This window comes from Gymnodraco acuticeps, unplaced genomic scaffold (assembly GCF_902827175.1).
Source record: "Gymnodraco acuticeps unplaced genomic scaffold, fGymAcu1.1, whole genome shotgun sequence".
In the NCBI taxonomy this organism is placed as follows: domain Eukaryota; kingdom Metazoa; phylum Chordata; class Actinopteri; order Perciformes; family Bathydraconidae; genus Gymnodraco; species Gymnodraco acuticeps.
In genome coordinates this window covers 9,265,691-9,282,764 of record NW_022992351.1, presented here as the reverse complement: position 1 = coordinate 9,282,764, position 17,074 = coordinate 9,265,691, and the positions used below count along the sequence as shown (strand labels likewise).

General features: G+C 39.8%; 1 protein-coding gene across 5 annotated transcripts in view; it reads right to left on the bottom strand.

The window, feature by feature from the left end:
• bsna (bassoon presynaptic cytomatrix protein a) overlaps positions 1 to 17,074 on the bottom strand; it is a 209,175-nt gene that overhangs the window by 169,236 nt on the left and 22,865 nt on the right. For all 5 annotated transcript variants that reach the window (XM_034208897.1, XM_034208898.1, XM_034208902.1 and 2 more), the window contains exon 2: positions 3,981 to 4,551. In XM_034208897.1, coding sequence (XP_034064788.1) covers positions 3,981 to 4,551 — 571 coding nt within the window. The remainder of the gene's footprint in view (positions 1 to 3,980; positions 4,552 to 17,074) is intronic.

Sequence of the window (17,074 nt, the reverse complement as noted above, 5' to 3'; positions counted from 1 at the left end):
TTTGCTGCTAACTAGCTTAAGCTAAATAGCATGCAGTACCAGGCTTTAGCTGTTGCTAGGCCACGCAGGTCGTCGTAAAAATATTGAAATATGGCTGAAATCCTCCATCTATTTGCGAAGAATAACAGTCCCAGTGATAAGTTAGTGTCCAGAAGCCGCTGCTCGAAGTTTTCAGAAAAGAAAAATAGGAAAATCAGCATAAAAAATTAAGCTGAGGCAAGAGCAAGCAGAAAAGCGTCTGCACTGTGCGTCTGCTCTATGTCAAGGTAAAATATCTGCACGTTCTGTTGAGATTAGACTGCTGTATAACTTTATGTTGCGTAACCATGGTTCTCAGAAAAGCATGAGTGAGATGTCTCACAATGGGATGGCCTCTGCTTATTTGCTACACAGGTAACCTTCAACTAGCGTATTTATTTACAGTGCTGATTTATTTTATAGAGTATTAAATTCAAAGCTCAAATCAGTGTTATAGTATGGGCTCAGAACAGTCTCATAAATCACATGCGCACAGAAGGATTCACACTTGTATTTCATGATCTGCAAAAGGATTCACACTTGTATTTCCGGATCCACACTTGTGTTTTTCAATGCACACACAAATGTATTCCGTTTCATATACATGTAAATAAAATCCGAATACAGAAAAAAGTTTTACATGTGTATTTTTGATCCTTACATATTTGTTTTCCGTTTAAAACCTCTGCACCTGCAAACACAAACAGCTTTCTGTGCACGGATCGCTGTGCATTCGTGTGTGGGTTTTTTGAGACTCCCCTGACGGTCAGCCGATTCGTACTTGTAATTATTTCTATCTATAGCCAATCAGATGTCTCCTCAATTCTAAGCCAATCACATGAGCGCGCCCCCACGAGGGTAGATTTCTTGCGTTCATGACGTAGCGCTGCATGTACGCATTTTGCGCAGTCCGGAGCTGACAGCTCCATGGAGCCTGCCTGCAGGCGCTAATCTCAGGACACCCTCCACTCTCAGTACAGCGCCACTTTCCGAACAGGAAATGCACGCAAATACAAGCCTTTATATTATTAAGGTACAGCGCCACTTTCCGAACCATTGATGAATGCTTGTGTACACAAAAACGGCAGGCAAACCCGTTTTAAATGTGTTTCCTGTATGGCGAATACAGCTGCTTTATTTATGTATGTATGAAGTTGTTGTGAGTGTGGAGGGAGCAGCTACAGGTTAGCTTAGCCTAATCGATCAGTGCACTACGAAGCCAGTGCTAGACAGTGACCTGTTAACGGGGGGGAGCCCCGCCGGTCATTATCGGCCGATATTCACTCTTAATAGTTTGATCGGTGCTCTCTATAAAGGCCGATCAGGAGAGCTGGATCTGATCGATATGGACATAAACGCGAGTGAAGTATAACCGGACGCGAGAGAGAGATCAGATCAGCTGCTGAGTGAGTCTGATGGAGACACGCTGCTCTGCATGATCACCTGATGCTCCGCCCTCTGTTTAGCGAGCTGACCGGACTGCGCAAAATGCGTATATGAAGTAATCTTACCCTCGTGGGGGTGCGCTCATGTGATTGGCTTAGAATGAAGGAGACATCTGATTGGCTATAGATAGAAAAACTTACAAGTACGAATCGGCTGACCGTCAGGGGAGTCTCAAAAAAGCCACACACGAATGCAAAGCGATCCGTGCACAGAAAGCTGTTTGTGTTTGCAGGTTCAGGGGATTTAAACGGGAAACTAATAAATGAGGATCAAAAATACATATATAAAACTTTTTTTCTGTATTTGGATTTTATTTACATGTATATGAAACGGAATACATTTGTGTGTGCATTGAAAAACACAAGTATGGATCCGGAAATACAAGTTTCAATCCTTCTGTGTGCATGTGTGTATTATGAGACTGTTCTGAGCCCATATTATAGAGACACTGTGTTGTGATAAATCTGCAAGATAATGCTAATTAAAATGAAAAACAAAAATCTCTTATAATAACCTATACCTTGTTGTTAACTCTTTTAGTGATTAATTATCTGCAGTGGATGCTAATGTGTTAGCATGGAGCATCAGGGTGATTCTGGTGCCAATGTTCTCCATCAAAAAAGTAAATAGAAAATAAGAGCCAACAACACAACCGCAGTTGTTTGTTTAATCCAGCAGAGTGTTTATCATGCTGTCAGCCAATGATATGCCCCAGGACCTGACATCAGGAATCAATTAGGGCCAACGTGGCTAATATATCAGACGTGGCCTCAGGCTTCCCGTTGTGATTTCTGTCTGAAGTTTTTACTTTCTGCCCGAGGAGGCCGATATTTTATATTTTATATTTGTCACCAGACGCTGGTGGTTTGAACCCGTCACAGTGTTTCCCATACATTGATTTATTTGTGGCGGGCCGCCACAATTAAATATCGTCCGCCACAAATGGATCTCATAAACATTTTTTTTGTTTTTATTATTATTATTTTTTTATATATAATTATTTATTTTTTGGGTGGTCTAATGGATAGTGAGGTGAGTAAGGCACTTAGCCCTCAGTTACTCCAGGGAGAATGTCCCTGTAATTGGTCATTGTAAGTCGCTTTGGAATAAGGCGTCTGCTAAATGCCTAAATTGTAAATTATATTTTTGGGAGAATAAACCCCACAGATCCTCAACAGTGTGTTTCACTCATTTACAATACAGAGCAACAATAACATTGTCTACAGTAGCCATGAACTCGCATGTATTATCTTATTTGAGGGGGGGGGGTGGATGCGTGGACCACCCAAATAGGTTAAGGGGCCTTTGGCTTTTCTTGCCGGGGGGGTTCGGTGCGGTGCGGTGCCCTCACAAATAGAATCAAATTCTGTGGGAAACACTGCGTCACCAAAGGCAACCGCCAACCTCCTCTCCATCCCTCCATCCATCTTTGAATAACTTTAGTCGCATTAATTAGTCCTTTATTCTTTACTTTTTCCTGCATCTCTTTCAGTATGCCAAATATATCCCAGTGTTTGGGTTCCTGTCTTCACATCACACCTGTGAAGAGTACAATGAACTCAAACACACACACACACACACACACACACACACACACACACACACACACACACACACACACACACACACACACACACACACACACACTCTGTCACGACCTGTGTGTGCACATTAATGGAAATTCTGTCAGCGCTTCGGGGAAGGATTACTGCCACTTGCTGAGCCCTTACACACACTGTCTATAACAAATACACACAAAAAGCCTCAGAACAAAGTTAACGTACACAACACACACTCAGCTTCGATACTTGCTTGCTCTCATTATTTTGCTCATTCATACATTTTCTACTTCAAATATTTACTCTTTGAATTACATACATTAATGTAGACAAAGCTAAATCTATAATTTTTGGAAGTTTTCACAGAGAAACAGGAAGATTTTTTATTAAACAGCGTATTTGTTTGCACTGAATTTCACCCCGCTTTTATGCTATCACTGTCTCTCCCTTTTTCTTACTGACCTAATTCATCTCCCTCGCCTCAAACCATCCCTCTCACTTCTTCCATCACTTTCTATGCATTGGCTCGTTCACTCAGTTTCGCTTCAATTCAATGTCATTCAAGTCAAAAGCGCATTATTGGCTAAAAAGACAAAAGAGGCTACATGCAGAGCAAGAGCATCTCTTTCTCTCTCCTCCCTCGCTTGAGCTACAAGGCCAGACAAAATCTTTATCCTGTCTGTCCCTTGTGGATCTGTTTCCAGACTTAAAAGGATGCAAATGGAAATAAGCTTCCCTGTCTCTTATTGTTTTGTCATTTGGAACATTATCATTTAATTGTGACGCCAGAACAGGATGAAATGATATTCCACAAATGCTACCTCACTGTAAATGAACATTATTTGATGATCCCATTGCCACAAGAAAGCAAAAATGTTCTGGGGTTATATAAGGACAAAAGTGAGAAACAAGATAATTGTTAAACCGTTGGAATAATGTTTCTAAAACTTGACCTACCTCAGTGAGGTGTGGGTTGGGGTTGAATCCACACTGGTTGCAGACGCAGGCCTTACACTGGGTGCAGGTGTTGTAGTTGGGTAAAGCCGGTGGGTTGGACAGCCCAGTGGACTTGCACACCGGGCACAGCTTGCTGCTCGGCATGGGTGCGATCTGTGGCACGGAGTAGGGCGAGGTGGGCGTCACGCCGCGGTCAGGCGACGCGGAGGAGGACCGACCTGTCCTGGAGCCGCCCGAGCCGCTGAAGTCGACCTGGAGGTTACGACGGGAGGCGTGCTGCCCGGGGCTTGGCTGACCGCCATGGCCTCCCATGCCGGTCCCGGCTGGGCCGTGACCCATGCCGTGGCCAGACACCGGGACGTGCCCCATGCCGGGCCCCTGGCTCGACTGCATATGCCGCGGGGTGGTGGGGGTGTCATGAGTGGCCAGGCGGTAGGGCTCTCCAGGTCTGGCTCCTATTCCTCCTCCTCCGCCCATTCCAACTCCCATCCCTCCCATTCCTCCCATTCCCCCTCCATGACCTCCTTGTTGCATGCCGAGCTTGGGGCTTCCCATCGGACCCATCGGACCCCTGTAAGATAGGGAGAAAGAAAAGGAAAATAAATTAACATCTTCTTTCAACTTTAAAGTTCCTGGTAAATTCTCTCAAGTCAGATGTACCACTACAATTAAAGGGACAGGTTATATTTCTGCTACCACCAAACACGATAGAGATGATTTGAAATAACATTGAAATAGTTTGTCTCTGTTCTAAAGTGGTTCCAATAAATATTGCTCACAGCAGACAAAACAACAAAGAGATGTTGTTAATTTGCTAACTAGCTTTCAGACAACATAACAGACGCCTTAATTACCCATTGTTTTAACAATTTACTAAGTACTACTTCTGTAAAATGTTTCTGTTTAAATAGCGCAACATTTTTTAAACACAAGTCAGACAAGCTGTCTTGCTGTTTTAATAAGTAAACAACATAATAAATCCTTTCAAACAAGTTTTTGTCGGTGTTCATTTACATTTTAAACAGACACATTCCTTGCTGAATGCAATAACAGTACTATTATGTTTTTAAATGTAATAAGAAGCATTGGTCGATGCCATCGCTGTAAAAATGAAATATATATATATCATTTTTTGAAAGCATAATTAAATCAATGAGCACTTCAGGAGAATTCAGCTTGGTAATTGTCATTGCATACTAAAAAATTCAATTATATCCTCATTGCCAGTGAACCGACAGCAGGAAAAAACATCAAAAACCAACAAAATAATTACTGATTCATTCACTGGTAGCTGCTGAAAGCCGTGGAAGAAGCACTGAACATCCACAGGCAAAAACGAATTAAAATGGAAAATAACATGGCGCGGCAAGACTGACTATGCACACACACACACACACACACACACACACACACACACACACACACACACACACACACACACACACACACACACACACACACACACACAACATTGAGCATTGAGAGGGACTTCAAGCAGGAGACACAAACACACTCCTGAGGGAAAGCCAATTGGTACTAAAAGTTGACGTTAAAGCCCCTGTCACACTGTCCCGAAATTGACACCCGATGGACACACGAATATTATGGAATTGTGAATTTCGCACGAAGATGGCCCCGAACCACACACGAAGGCAACATTTACATTACATTTAAGACATACAACTGCAATGAAAGTACCAAAAATAATTATGTTACAGTACTATGATACTGTACTGATATCTTCAGACTTTGTTCTTTACTTTATCCGTCTTTATATGTAGAAAATATTACGTTTTCTCCGTAATGTTGTTTCCATAGCAACAACAACTTCCGGTCAACTCTCCTTCAAAATAATATATTATATCCTTTTTAGTTTCACAGAACACAAATTGGGTTATTTACATAATATATTTACATGATTTTGTTGTGCAATAAAACAACCCGATGGACACACGATAAAGGAAATGTTCAAATTCGGCTGTGATCGTAGCAACATCGGGCCATTCGTGAGGGCATCTTAAGCCATCGTATGATCGCTGGTGGAGTTTCTCAGGCTCCGGCAGCAACTTCGTGAGCGGTGGCAAAATCTTTGGCATGCCAAAAAATTGCCGAAGGACCTTGCGAAGGTTCATTTTCGTGTTGAATTCGTGTGTCAATTGTGCCCTTCGTAAGGCCATCGTGAGGGCATCTTGTTATCATCGGTGCCATCGGGCATTCGCCCCGATCAGATTGAGGGTGAATGCACCGATGATAACACGAAGATGACACGATTTGACAAGATGCCCTCACGAGTGCCTTACGAAGTTGCCGCTCACGAAGTTGCTGCCGGAGCCTGAGAAACTCCACCGGCGGTCATACGATGGCTTAGATGCCCTCACGAATGGCCCGATGTTGCTACGATCACAGCCGAATTTGAACATTTCCTTTATCGTGTGTCCATCGGGTGTCAATTTCGGGACAGTGCGACAAGGGCTTAACCAAGCTCTTTAAAGTTATAGACAGTAATGCAGAAATCCAGAATTGTGTAGACATAGATTACACCATCTTTTGGTTATATTTTCTGTATGAATATTTTGAATCTCAATTTTCTTAAGATACTGCAAACATCTTATTTACCCTGCTGCTAAGCTAACACTTGGTGACTGTAATCAGATGACAATGCTCAGTACATTATTGTTGTCATTATAACTGCATTACACTGTATATTCCAAGCAATAATCTAGTTAACAATGATATTAATACACTACTCTAAATATTATAATGTAGATATTGTACATACATAGGCCTACATTTGTTTTCCTTTTTTTGATTGAAACATCAAATAAAATCAAGTTGTATTTATATAGCACATTTATAAACGATTTTTGGTCGAGCCAAAGTGCTGTACATACAATAAAAATAGCCTACAGTAGAGACACTTTACAGCAAATACAACAGCACAGATTGTTCAGAATATCAGTATGAGAAAAACGACACCCTCTAACCTTAGACCAAACATGATTGGTTCCCTCTTTATCTTCAACTTCTTATTCCCATTCATGCAGTATCATGTAGTTGCATCTTTGCTTCCCATATATGCATACATGCACATAGATGTCTATGGAAAATGTTTCTATTCTATGAGGAAATAGGTAACCACGGGTGCTTTAAATGGCTAATTGAAATGTTTCTGATCTGCCTGTTGAGTAAACGACATTCAAAATACCTCATTAAGGTAACAGAAAGATCACCTCAAGTACATCATTGAAGATGAAAAAAACAGGATGCAACATTTGATCTCCAGAGTTGAAGTACAACAAGTCACTATTCCACTAAATTCCCTTTCTTGTGCTGTCATTGATTGAATGAGTCTAGACTCGACATGTTGCCAACTTTAAATGGTTGCTGCACAAAGAAAATGGAAATGTTGATTTACTGAACTCCAGTGTCACAATGTGCCTCTCCTTCAACTCAAAGCTTGTCTTTTATGGACAGTGTGGTTGTGACAAAGTCTCGACAGATCTATTTTTTTCTACTTTTCCTTCATATTTATCTTTGTCCTTTGTAATCTTTCGCTCTACAAACTTTTCTTATTATTCATCACATCCTCCCTTTTTGCTCAATCTCTCCTCTCCTCATTGCTTCTCTGTCTCTGAATCTCTATTATCTTTTCAGTCAGCGCTGACCATGACCTTGCTCCCCCGGTGTTTTCTTTTTTCCCTTTGTTGAATCTCGCCATTTTCAACTTTTTTATTTCTACTCTCTAAAAAGGGTGGTAGACCTTGGGGGGCTCTCTTATACAAAGTCTAGCTTCAAAAACACTTTTTTAGAGACTGTAAAACCCTTGTCTACTACTATTTGTCTACAAATTAAGTATTGACTCATTGATAAGGATTTTAAAATATGTATTAATGTTGATTATCTGTATGTTCTTGCATATAAGAGACTATATAACGACAGAAAGTTGCGAATGCCCAGCACAAATATTCAAACACACAAATTCCAAAAAAATGGTATCTCATCTTTTCAAAATGATTTTCATACTTTACTGAAAATATGGCAATTAAAAATGTTTTCATAAATAAACTGCATTAAGGATAAGGCTTACTGCAGGTATGAAAGAATATTTGGAAAATGTAAAAAGATTAGCACATAAGCGTATTAAGATCCAATTTTAGTAAGACCCCGCAAAAAACGTTCAAATATTCAAGGTCACAACAATCAATGTAAAACAGAGAGTTACTTGAGAAATAAATTAAATACATACAAGAAATTAAAATATAGACGTAATGGTAGATAAAAGAAAACACGTAATGACACTCGTGTTCAGGAAGACACCATCAATATTATTGCTGTGCGAGGCTGACGTAGGTGACAGCCCAAATAATAGGTGCAGTCCTTCCCTCTGTGTGTTAGCACACTTCACCTCTACATTGCACTAGGGACATTCATCACTGTCGCACCCCCGGCTTTAATGACCCAATACACATGCTTGTTCAGTCAAAGGGATTTCACCCAGTCACATCATAACCCACAATTTACTGTCTGATTGTGGAAGAGAGGGATAAAGTTTGCATGCCAATCATACATTAGTGACAAAGACAAGGACAGAGGAAAAAAGAGGGGAGCTCACACAAAGGGAAAAATGGGGCGAGGATGTGCCATTGTCTTCCCAAAGTCTCCACAGTAAGACACTGTTTACCCAAGCAGGACTTATTCATAGATTTAGATAACGTCTAAAAGAGGCTACAGTACACTATGGTGGCCATTTAAGGAATTCAATGTATGATTTAAGAGACTGCATTGTGCGATTGAATATTGAATTTCATTAAGCACTATACGATAATGAATTGGTTGACAAAGAAACCAGTTTTGGAAAATGCTTGATAAATGAGTTCTTGTGATGAGAAGGAAGGAGAAAAAGGGTGGACTGCAGTCTGCTTGTTTTTCATCTGCAATCCTAGAAAATCCCCAGAGGAGGTGCCTTCAGTTTTTATTGATATAAGCCTCAGTATCCTTCTAAAGCAGTTGATATGCCGAGCAAACAGAGGTTTGGGAAGGATTTACCTGATCTTCTTTCCCTTAGCCGGATACATTACTTATCCCACCTCTAGACCTGCAGCAAAATAAGTCAGTTTGGTTTATTGGTAGACCCAAACTAAGTCTATTTAGTTTATTGGTGGACCCAAACTAAACATTAAGTTCCTCCTTCTCTATTTTTCCTCTGCCTCCATTTCATCCCACTCTCGGCTGTTGACAGAATTGCTTTTGTACGGCCCAATTTCTACTTTTCTCTCAACCTCCCCTATCATTATTTTCTGTCTTCTCTTCATCTTTCCTTTTTTCTCTCCCTCTCTTCATTGCCTGTTTCTTGTTAGACGCGTTTATCCAACGCGACCTACATACTCAATACTGTGAGCAATCCCCACAGGAGCCATTTGGGGTGAAGTGTCTTGCCCAGGGACACAACTACATGCTGACTGCAGTGGGGTTTCAACCTGTGACCATCTGATCCCCATACCAAGGCTCTATCCACTGCGCCACACGCCTCCAATATTTATAATTATATATTTTTTATTTTCTATGCATTCATGACATTTGTTATCTTGGAAGGTCAGCTAGCTAGCAGAGATTGAACTCGGCTGGTTTGCAATAACTTTAACAAATTAACATATAGCCTACTGAAACTTATTTGACAGATGGTATTTGACAGAAAAAGTGTCCATCTGTGTTAGCCAAGACTTCTATGGTTTCACTAATAGCAATTTGATCACATTTATACCTCCCTCTTTCCTCTCTTTCCTGTCCTTTTTTTGTTGAGCATATGTAGGCTAGCTAACTAGCCTGACTAAAACAAAAGTTAATATAAACAAAAATCAAATGAACAAGTTCTTGTCTATTATTTTTGAATGGCCGATAGCTATGCTAATAACACAGAGTAAACTTAATAAATGTGAATATGAACTTGGAAGGATAGTTTTTAAAACCAAGCAGACAGAAACCATTTGGCTAGCATGATGCTAAGATAGGGGACTAGTTACATCAGCTCCGAGACACAAGCAGTGAAGCATGAACACAAAACTGATTTTGTAAACATTAAATGCAAGAATATAAATGTGTTCTACTCACTCTTGACATCCATGTTCTTCAACTGTGAGCAGGCTAGCTTACTTTCTACAAAACAGCTAGTATAAACCACTTAGGTGTGTAATTGAAGGTAGAACAGCCTACAAACGTTTTTGATTGCATGTTCTTGCGCTAACAGAGAGCTAGCCTGTGTAGTCCATTAGCTACCAGAACTTGTCTCTGGGTTTTTCAGGCAGGGAAAGTGTGGTGTATCTCTGCCTCCACAGTGTCTCAGCGACTGTGACAAACTGTTAGGCAGCTTAAATCCCAGCATGCTTTTCCTACCATAAGCTTGAGGACTGAATTTATTCCCTCTTAGCTAACCTTCAGTGACCTTCCCTTTTGCTTCAGAACAGCAGAGTCACTTCTCAGCTCAGGCAGGAAACCCATCCTCTGAACAAGTAAATCAGGAGGTCAATTTCTAAATCATATCTCACATCTTTGCTCACTCAGGCTATTCTTACCTCTTTCCTTAGTTTTCACTCTGTAATCACAGGAATATTTCCAGGTGTTTGCATTTCATTATGTTCATTGCTTGTAATATTGTGATGCTTACTGGGTAGTATAATGCTATACAAATGTAAAGGAAGCCAAATATCTATACTATTTACTGTCTTTACCTGGGTCAAGCTGATAGACTTTCGAGCCAATACTCTTTTCTCCCCCTTACTCCTTTATCAGATGATTCAACAAAACACACCCTTCTGAGGGCTGTTACTATGGCTCTGGGTGTATTAGGTAAGTGCAAACATATAGCCTACTGAATGCATGCACAAGTAGAGGCAATGAGTACACACAAAATCAAGCATCTGCATGCAAACATTTAGCAAATACTTTACACTAAGCCATGAATTCTCTGGTGGTTTGCCATACGTACAATAGAAGGAAAACAAGAAGAAAAAGTCAGATTCTTGTTATTTATAGGCTATTATTGTAGAGCTGCAGCTCTTTAATTAATATATGTATAATATTTCAATAAAACAACAAACTACATCAGGTGATTTCAGCAACGTATTTGCTCAAAAAGGGCCAAATAAATCAAATCAGACTCTTGCTGCTGTGTAAATAAAACACAAAACAAGAAATCTTACACTAATACTCTGATCTCAGGCATTTCACTTTGCTGTTTGCTTCCTCTTGCTTGTGCTAACGTTATATAACAGCTGTGACTGTTCCACTTATTCAAGCTCAAAAGTACATAATCTCTTCCTATACAGTTAGTGGTGCATACTGCGGTAGGATTGGATCCTAGCATCACAGTATGAGTATTTTCAAGATTGAACCACCATGACTAATTTAAGCACATCATGCTGATAAAACACAAAGTGTAACTTTGTGTTTTGCAACTGTTACAGTCCTAACGATGGTATGTATAAAAGCTTGGACTGCGTTTAATTATTTATTTTAAAGTTGTTTTGATTTAGATGATGGTGTCTATTAGGGTAAGGTATGTACTATACGTAAGCAGTAATTCAGCATTAGAGATGCAAAGTTCAGTGAGTAGATGAATCAAAATAAGTACAAGCACCATGTAATATTCATTATTACATGTAAGCACTTAGTAAAGATCAAGCTTTGTTATGTAATCAGGGAGTAGCTAGACATCAGCACAGCTGCATCATTCAACATAATACTAATGCATATTCACACTGAGTGGTAATATCTCCATGTATTGTACACACATTTATGCACACGGAAAAATCTACAGCACTGTATTAAGAAAAGAGTAAGAGGATTTCCAGCAAATTACTTTGTGATGACACCACATGGTTCTGCGTAAAGACACACTGACCTGGATTTAAGTTGAGATACTTGCTAATGAGCTTAATATTTAATTGTGTTCCCAAATGTGAAATTGATATTCACCCCTCCTGTAAAATACTGACATACTCTATCAAAATGTGTTTAGGCAGATTTAAAGAAGGGTACTGGATACAGATACTGGCTGCAAACTGTTTTGTTTTTATTCAAATATAATGGGATAGAACAAAAAAATATGTGGTCTCATTTGCCAATATCTTCCCTTTGGGCTTGTGATAGGTCGTGAGAAAACTATAATATTCAGATTTGAATGTAAAACGTACATTCAACAAATGTAAAAACAAACATTTATTTTGCAGAAAATTGTCAGCACTTAATTTTGCATATTTGTGCATTCCCTTCTCACCCAAGATATCCCAAATAAAAATGGTATGAGTGAAGTGTCTTTTTAATAACACTTGGTGAATGAGGCGCACTGTCTTCTGCATCACCACAGCTACAATTTTTCATTTAAATCACCTTCAATGGGATGTAGTGTAGGCCCATCACACCAGGTGCTTGATGGTTTCTGTTTGATTTACTGCCAGCGTGGCTGAAGACTTAGAGCGCTAACTGTATTCTACAATACCCAGGTGTCTGGTACGCATGGGCACATACACAAACACGCACACACGTCTACTGTATTGCACAGCACTTATACTCTGTCAGCCAGATGTCTAATGTACCTTTCTATCTATTTATGTCTTTAGCCCATAACTTTGTAACCTTTTTATGTGTTCTCAGCAGATGGCTGCTATAAATGCCAACCACTGTTCTGTCATTTAAACATTGTGTGTGTGTCCGTGAGTTTATGGGTTTGACATGTGGAATGCACACATTGTTTTTCTTTAATAGATACATTTATGTACAAGCAGAGTGCCCCCGGTGTTTGTGTGTGCAATGGTTATAGTCATGTATGTTGCTCTCTGTGCTCAATGTGTTCCAGCAAGTGTTTTATGCCACATGAACAGTGTGATAAAGTGACACTTACCCCCACACACACACACACACACACACACACACACACACACACACACACACACACACACACACACACACACACACACACACACACACACACACACCTGTCCAAATTTACCATGTGTGAGAACAGGCTTACGGGGTTTTCAGTAGGTTGAGAGCCATCAACAACTCAGTACATAACAGACTGTTCATTATGGAGCTACAAACACACACACACACACACACACACACACACACACACACACACACACACACATCTGCACTTATGTAATCACCTGCATTAAGCCTATATCCATGCACATACACATACATACACACACACACACACACACACACACACACACACACACACACACACACACACACATATATACACAGAAGCAGCAGACACTGATTGAGATATATCTATTGCCTCATCAACTCTCCTCCCAGTCAAATCAAGTTCCCAAAACAGAAAAATGCTAGAACAGAAATTGGATTTTTAAAATGATGTCTGGCTGTCTTGCAGGCTGTCTTTCCGACTGAATTCTCTTCGACAGGCTCCCATGACAGTCTAACCTGCTGGTTTGCTGGCGTACTGTAGTGTGCAATTCTTGACTGGTATTGACAGGCTGTTGATTGATTGAACGATTATCTTGCTTTGGCGGACAAAGTTGCCGACTAGCTTAGTTAGGATTAGCTGGCTTAATTACGGGTTAAAAAAGCGAACTACTATTTCTGCTGACTGAGTAGATAGAATTGTATCTGACAGTGGAGCTAAGTGGTCAGAAGACTGGTTCCTCTTCTGACTGACTTGCTTACTGATTTAGGTAAAAGACGTTGCTACAGTACAATAAAGCCAGTTATGACTGCCTTGCTTAATGTAAAGCTGACTTACTAGCTTACCTACTGACTTACAGTGCATCACTTCCCTCACAGTTAAGATGTTCTTACATGATAAATAAATGTTTAGCTTATGGAAAGATCTAAAGTTAGTTCTGCAGTTAGGCAACATTTTGGACCAGTAAAAAAAGTGCAATTTCTCAAAATGGTGTTTCCAAATATTTCTGCTACTATACCCTATACGGTTTGGAATTGCATTGATTGGGTAAGACTGAAGTTCCAACTCTGTCAAGACAAGTCCAATGTCCAAGAGCGTACTTCAAATTGCTTGTGTTGGTATTAAGGTGGTGTTGAAGGTGACAGATGTGAATGAGGGGCCCAATTGTTTTAATAATGTCCAGATATCCATAAATCCTTAAACAAAATGTATAGAATTTATTTGCAACATCATAGTTTTTCAAGGATATGACCGTCTGTCTAACAGTTGTATGCAGGATATAGACCAATCCAATTCTGGAAAGTTGTTGCCAGAGAACATAATCCAGTCAGCAATTACATTTCCGTTGCCAACTGATGATTTACTGCACACCCTGGATGATTACTTTGCTACATTTATGATTGGCTGCCTGTCTGAGGGGATGAATGGCTACCTGACTACCTGACTGGCAGGCTGAATACTTTGCTGGCTGACTAACTGCAGGTGCCACGACTGTCGACTCAGACGCTGAAATGAGAGCAGCAAAATTATGACAAGGCTGGTGTGAAAATGATCAAAGGGAAATAGCAGTGTGATGCAGGAGAGGGGAAAGGAGAGAGGAGAGGTCTCAGCAAATAATTACCCTGCTTAGCATGCTGCTCCACAAACGTATACATATGTATGCCATGCACACACACATTTCAAGGTGTTTCCCCTCCTGCCGTACAATGCTCACTTAATTCACTCTGTCACTGCGACATTATGAATCAATATCTTATCATCTAAAGTAAGTATCAGATTGTTTTAAGGTTTATAGGTTTAATAGGTCCATAAAAGTACACTTATGAAGAGATAAACACAAAAGAAAAAAGCATATTCAGGGGATTGTGAAAAGTCTACTTGAAATATCTCAATGTAAGGACAGACTGAAGATGGTGTATAGTTTGTCACAAGTACTATTCTGTGTGAATCATAAAAGAGATATCAAACAGCAAATAGAGAAGATATTTTTGAACACACTTAAGATTTTTCCCTCACATCTTGGAATAAGAAGAATCCAGGACACCAGCAGGGGGTCGAAGTAGTTTCCCTCTCACTGCAGAGGGAACTTATATAACACCCTGTGACCCTCTCCTCTGCACTTTAATTGAAATTCCTATCAGTGGTCATGCTGCCTCAGGAGGACATGTGGAAAAAATGCAATTTAAACCAAAGAAACAGAGAGGATGGACATTGCGAGTGTAAACACAGAGGAATAAGCAAGAGTTGAGAAGCATAAAAAGACTCTCTCTCAAACCATTTAAAGGGGCCCTGTTATGCTTTTTGAGGTTTTCTCTTTCCTAAAATGTGTTATAGGTTTTTGTGCATGAAACACCTTGAGTGGACTCTTTGATGTCTTCCATAACATAATGACATCTTTAAGTAACACTTGTGCTTTTTTGGCAAGACATTGTGGGTCTTGGACTAATGGGTGGGACATCTCTAAGCAGAGCCAGCCAGCTAACCAATCAGAGCAGACTCGACTCTGGTTTCAGACAGAGGGTGAAAAGAGCAGCACAGGCAGTATGAGACAGTAGAGGCAACAAATATATACCATAAAAGGGCACCTTTAATTGTACTCCAGCTCAGTTTGATGTATTTTGTCAGTGGAAAATAAGAGAAAAAACCATAAGCTCTCCTATATGGTATGAAAATACACACATCTGACTCCTTCCCTTCACAGAGTCTGCGTTGCCCTTCTTTCTCCTCTCTCTCCCTTTCTTTGTTTACTAAGCGTCGTGTTTAGCCTTAATAAGAGTCATTTCAAAGTTATACTCATTAAGTCAACCAACAGACCCAAAAGGGGATCAACAAAAAAAAGCAGCATGTTTGCAAAAAGCAGGAACAACCTATTTGTATTTCAAATCTGAGTCACCTGGGTAGAAGGTTTGAATTGGACACGTTCTCGGATCAGTTTAGAGTTCAATTGGGGGTAGAAGCACCACATCAATCAAAACTCAGAGCCTTAATAACATTAAGTCAAGCATTAACAACACTAATATTAGGAGTACTAACACAACTCTGGGAGAAGCTTAAAACTTTGGACTCAATATACTTCTGCAAATGTCCTCCAAAAGTTCAAAACCACAGAGAGAAAACCAAATCAAGAGACAAAAAATATTAGACATGAATATGCATGCTTAAATAACTTGCTTTTCACTGAGAGCTTGATTAGTCAAAGCCTAAAATGTCCCGGGTAATTTATTCTGACAATTTCAACCATGTCAAATCACTGAAAATCAAAAGGCAGTTTTAGTTGATTTTACCAAAATAACTTAATTCATATGTGACTATCCAAGGAACTCAAAAGAAGTTCAAGAAAATTCACACATAAAAATAGTCAATAATTTCTGTGGGCATTGGGAAGCACCTTAAATGACATTTGTAATTTGAAAAAGGGACACAATTACAAAGTTTCAAACGATGAGCAATGTCAGGGGTCTACAGGGGTCTTGGGTTCGTTTACTTCGTAATTTACATTGGTGGAGATTCCAACACACACACTGACGCAAGTAAATCAATAAACTGTATATTTTCAAATGTATATGGCTCCGAAGGCTGTGGCTCAGTGGATTAGTGCTCAGTGGATAGTGCGCTGATCATCGAATCAAAGGATAGCAAGTGCGAGTCCCAATGCAGTCAGCATGTCGTTGTGTCCCTGGGCAAGACACTTCACCCCAAATTGCTCCTGTGGGGATTGTCCACAGTACTGAATGTATGGAAGTCGCTTTGGATAAAAGCATCTAACAAGTGACATGTAATGTATATACAGTATATGTATATTTTTTGAGAAGATAGAAACAGGAAGTAATTTTACGATACCAATCAAAACCAGTATTAAATAGTAAAGACTATATTGGTGTAAAATAATATTATATACATTAAAAGTGTAACATACATGTTCAGCAGGTGATAATATCAGATTGAATAGGTGAACTCTAATTTAATTTGCAGTGACTCTTGAAGTCGTTTTTTTGATGTAGTTATTTAGATGCTCAGCATAATTGCTGTTTCTATGGCAACCCAACCCCTCTCAGATTAAAATACACATTCAGTGTTTTTGATGTTTCCCTTTTTAGAAATGCATGTTGTTTTCTTTTACACCTGCCAAGAATACATGATCTAATTCCCCCCCCCCCCTCATACT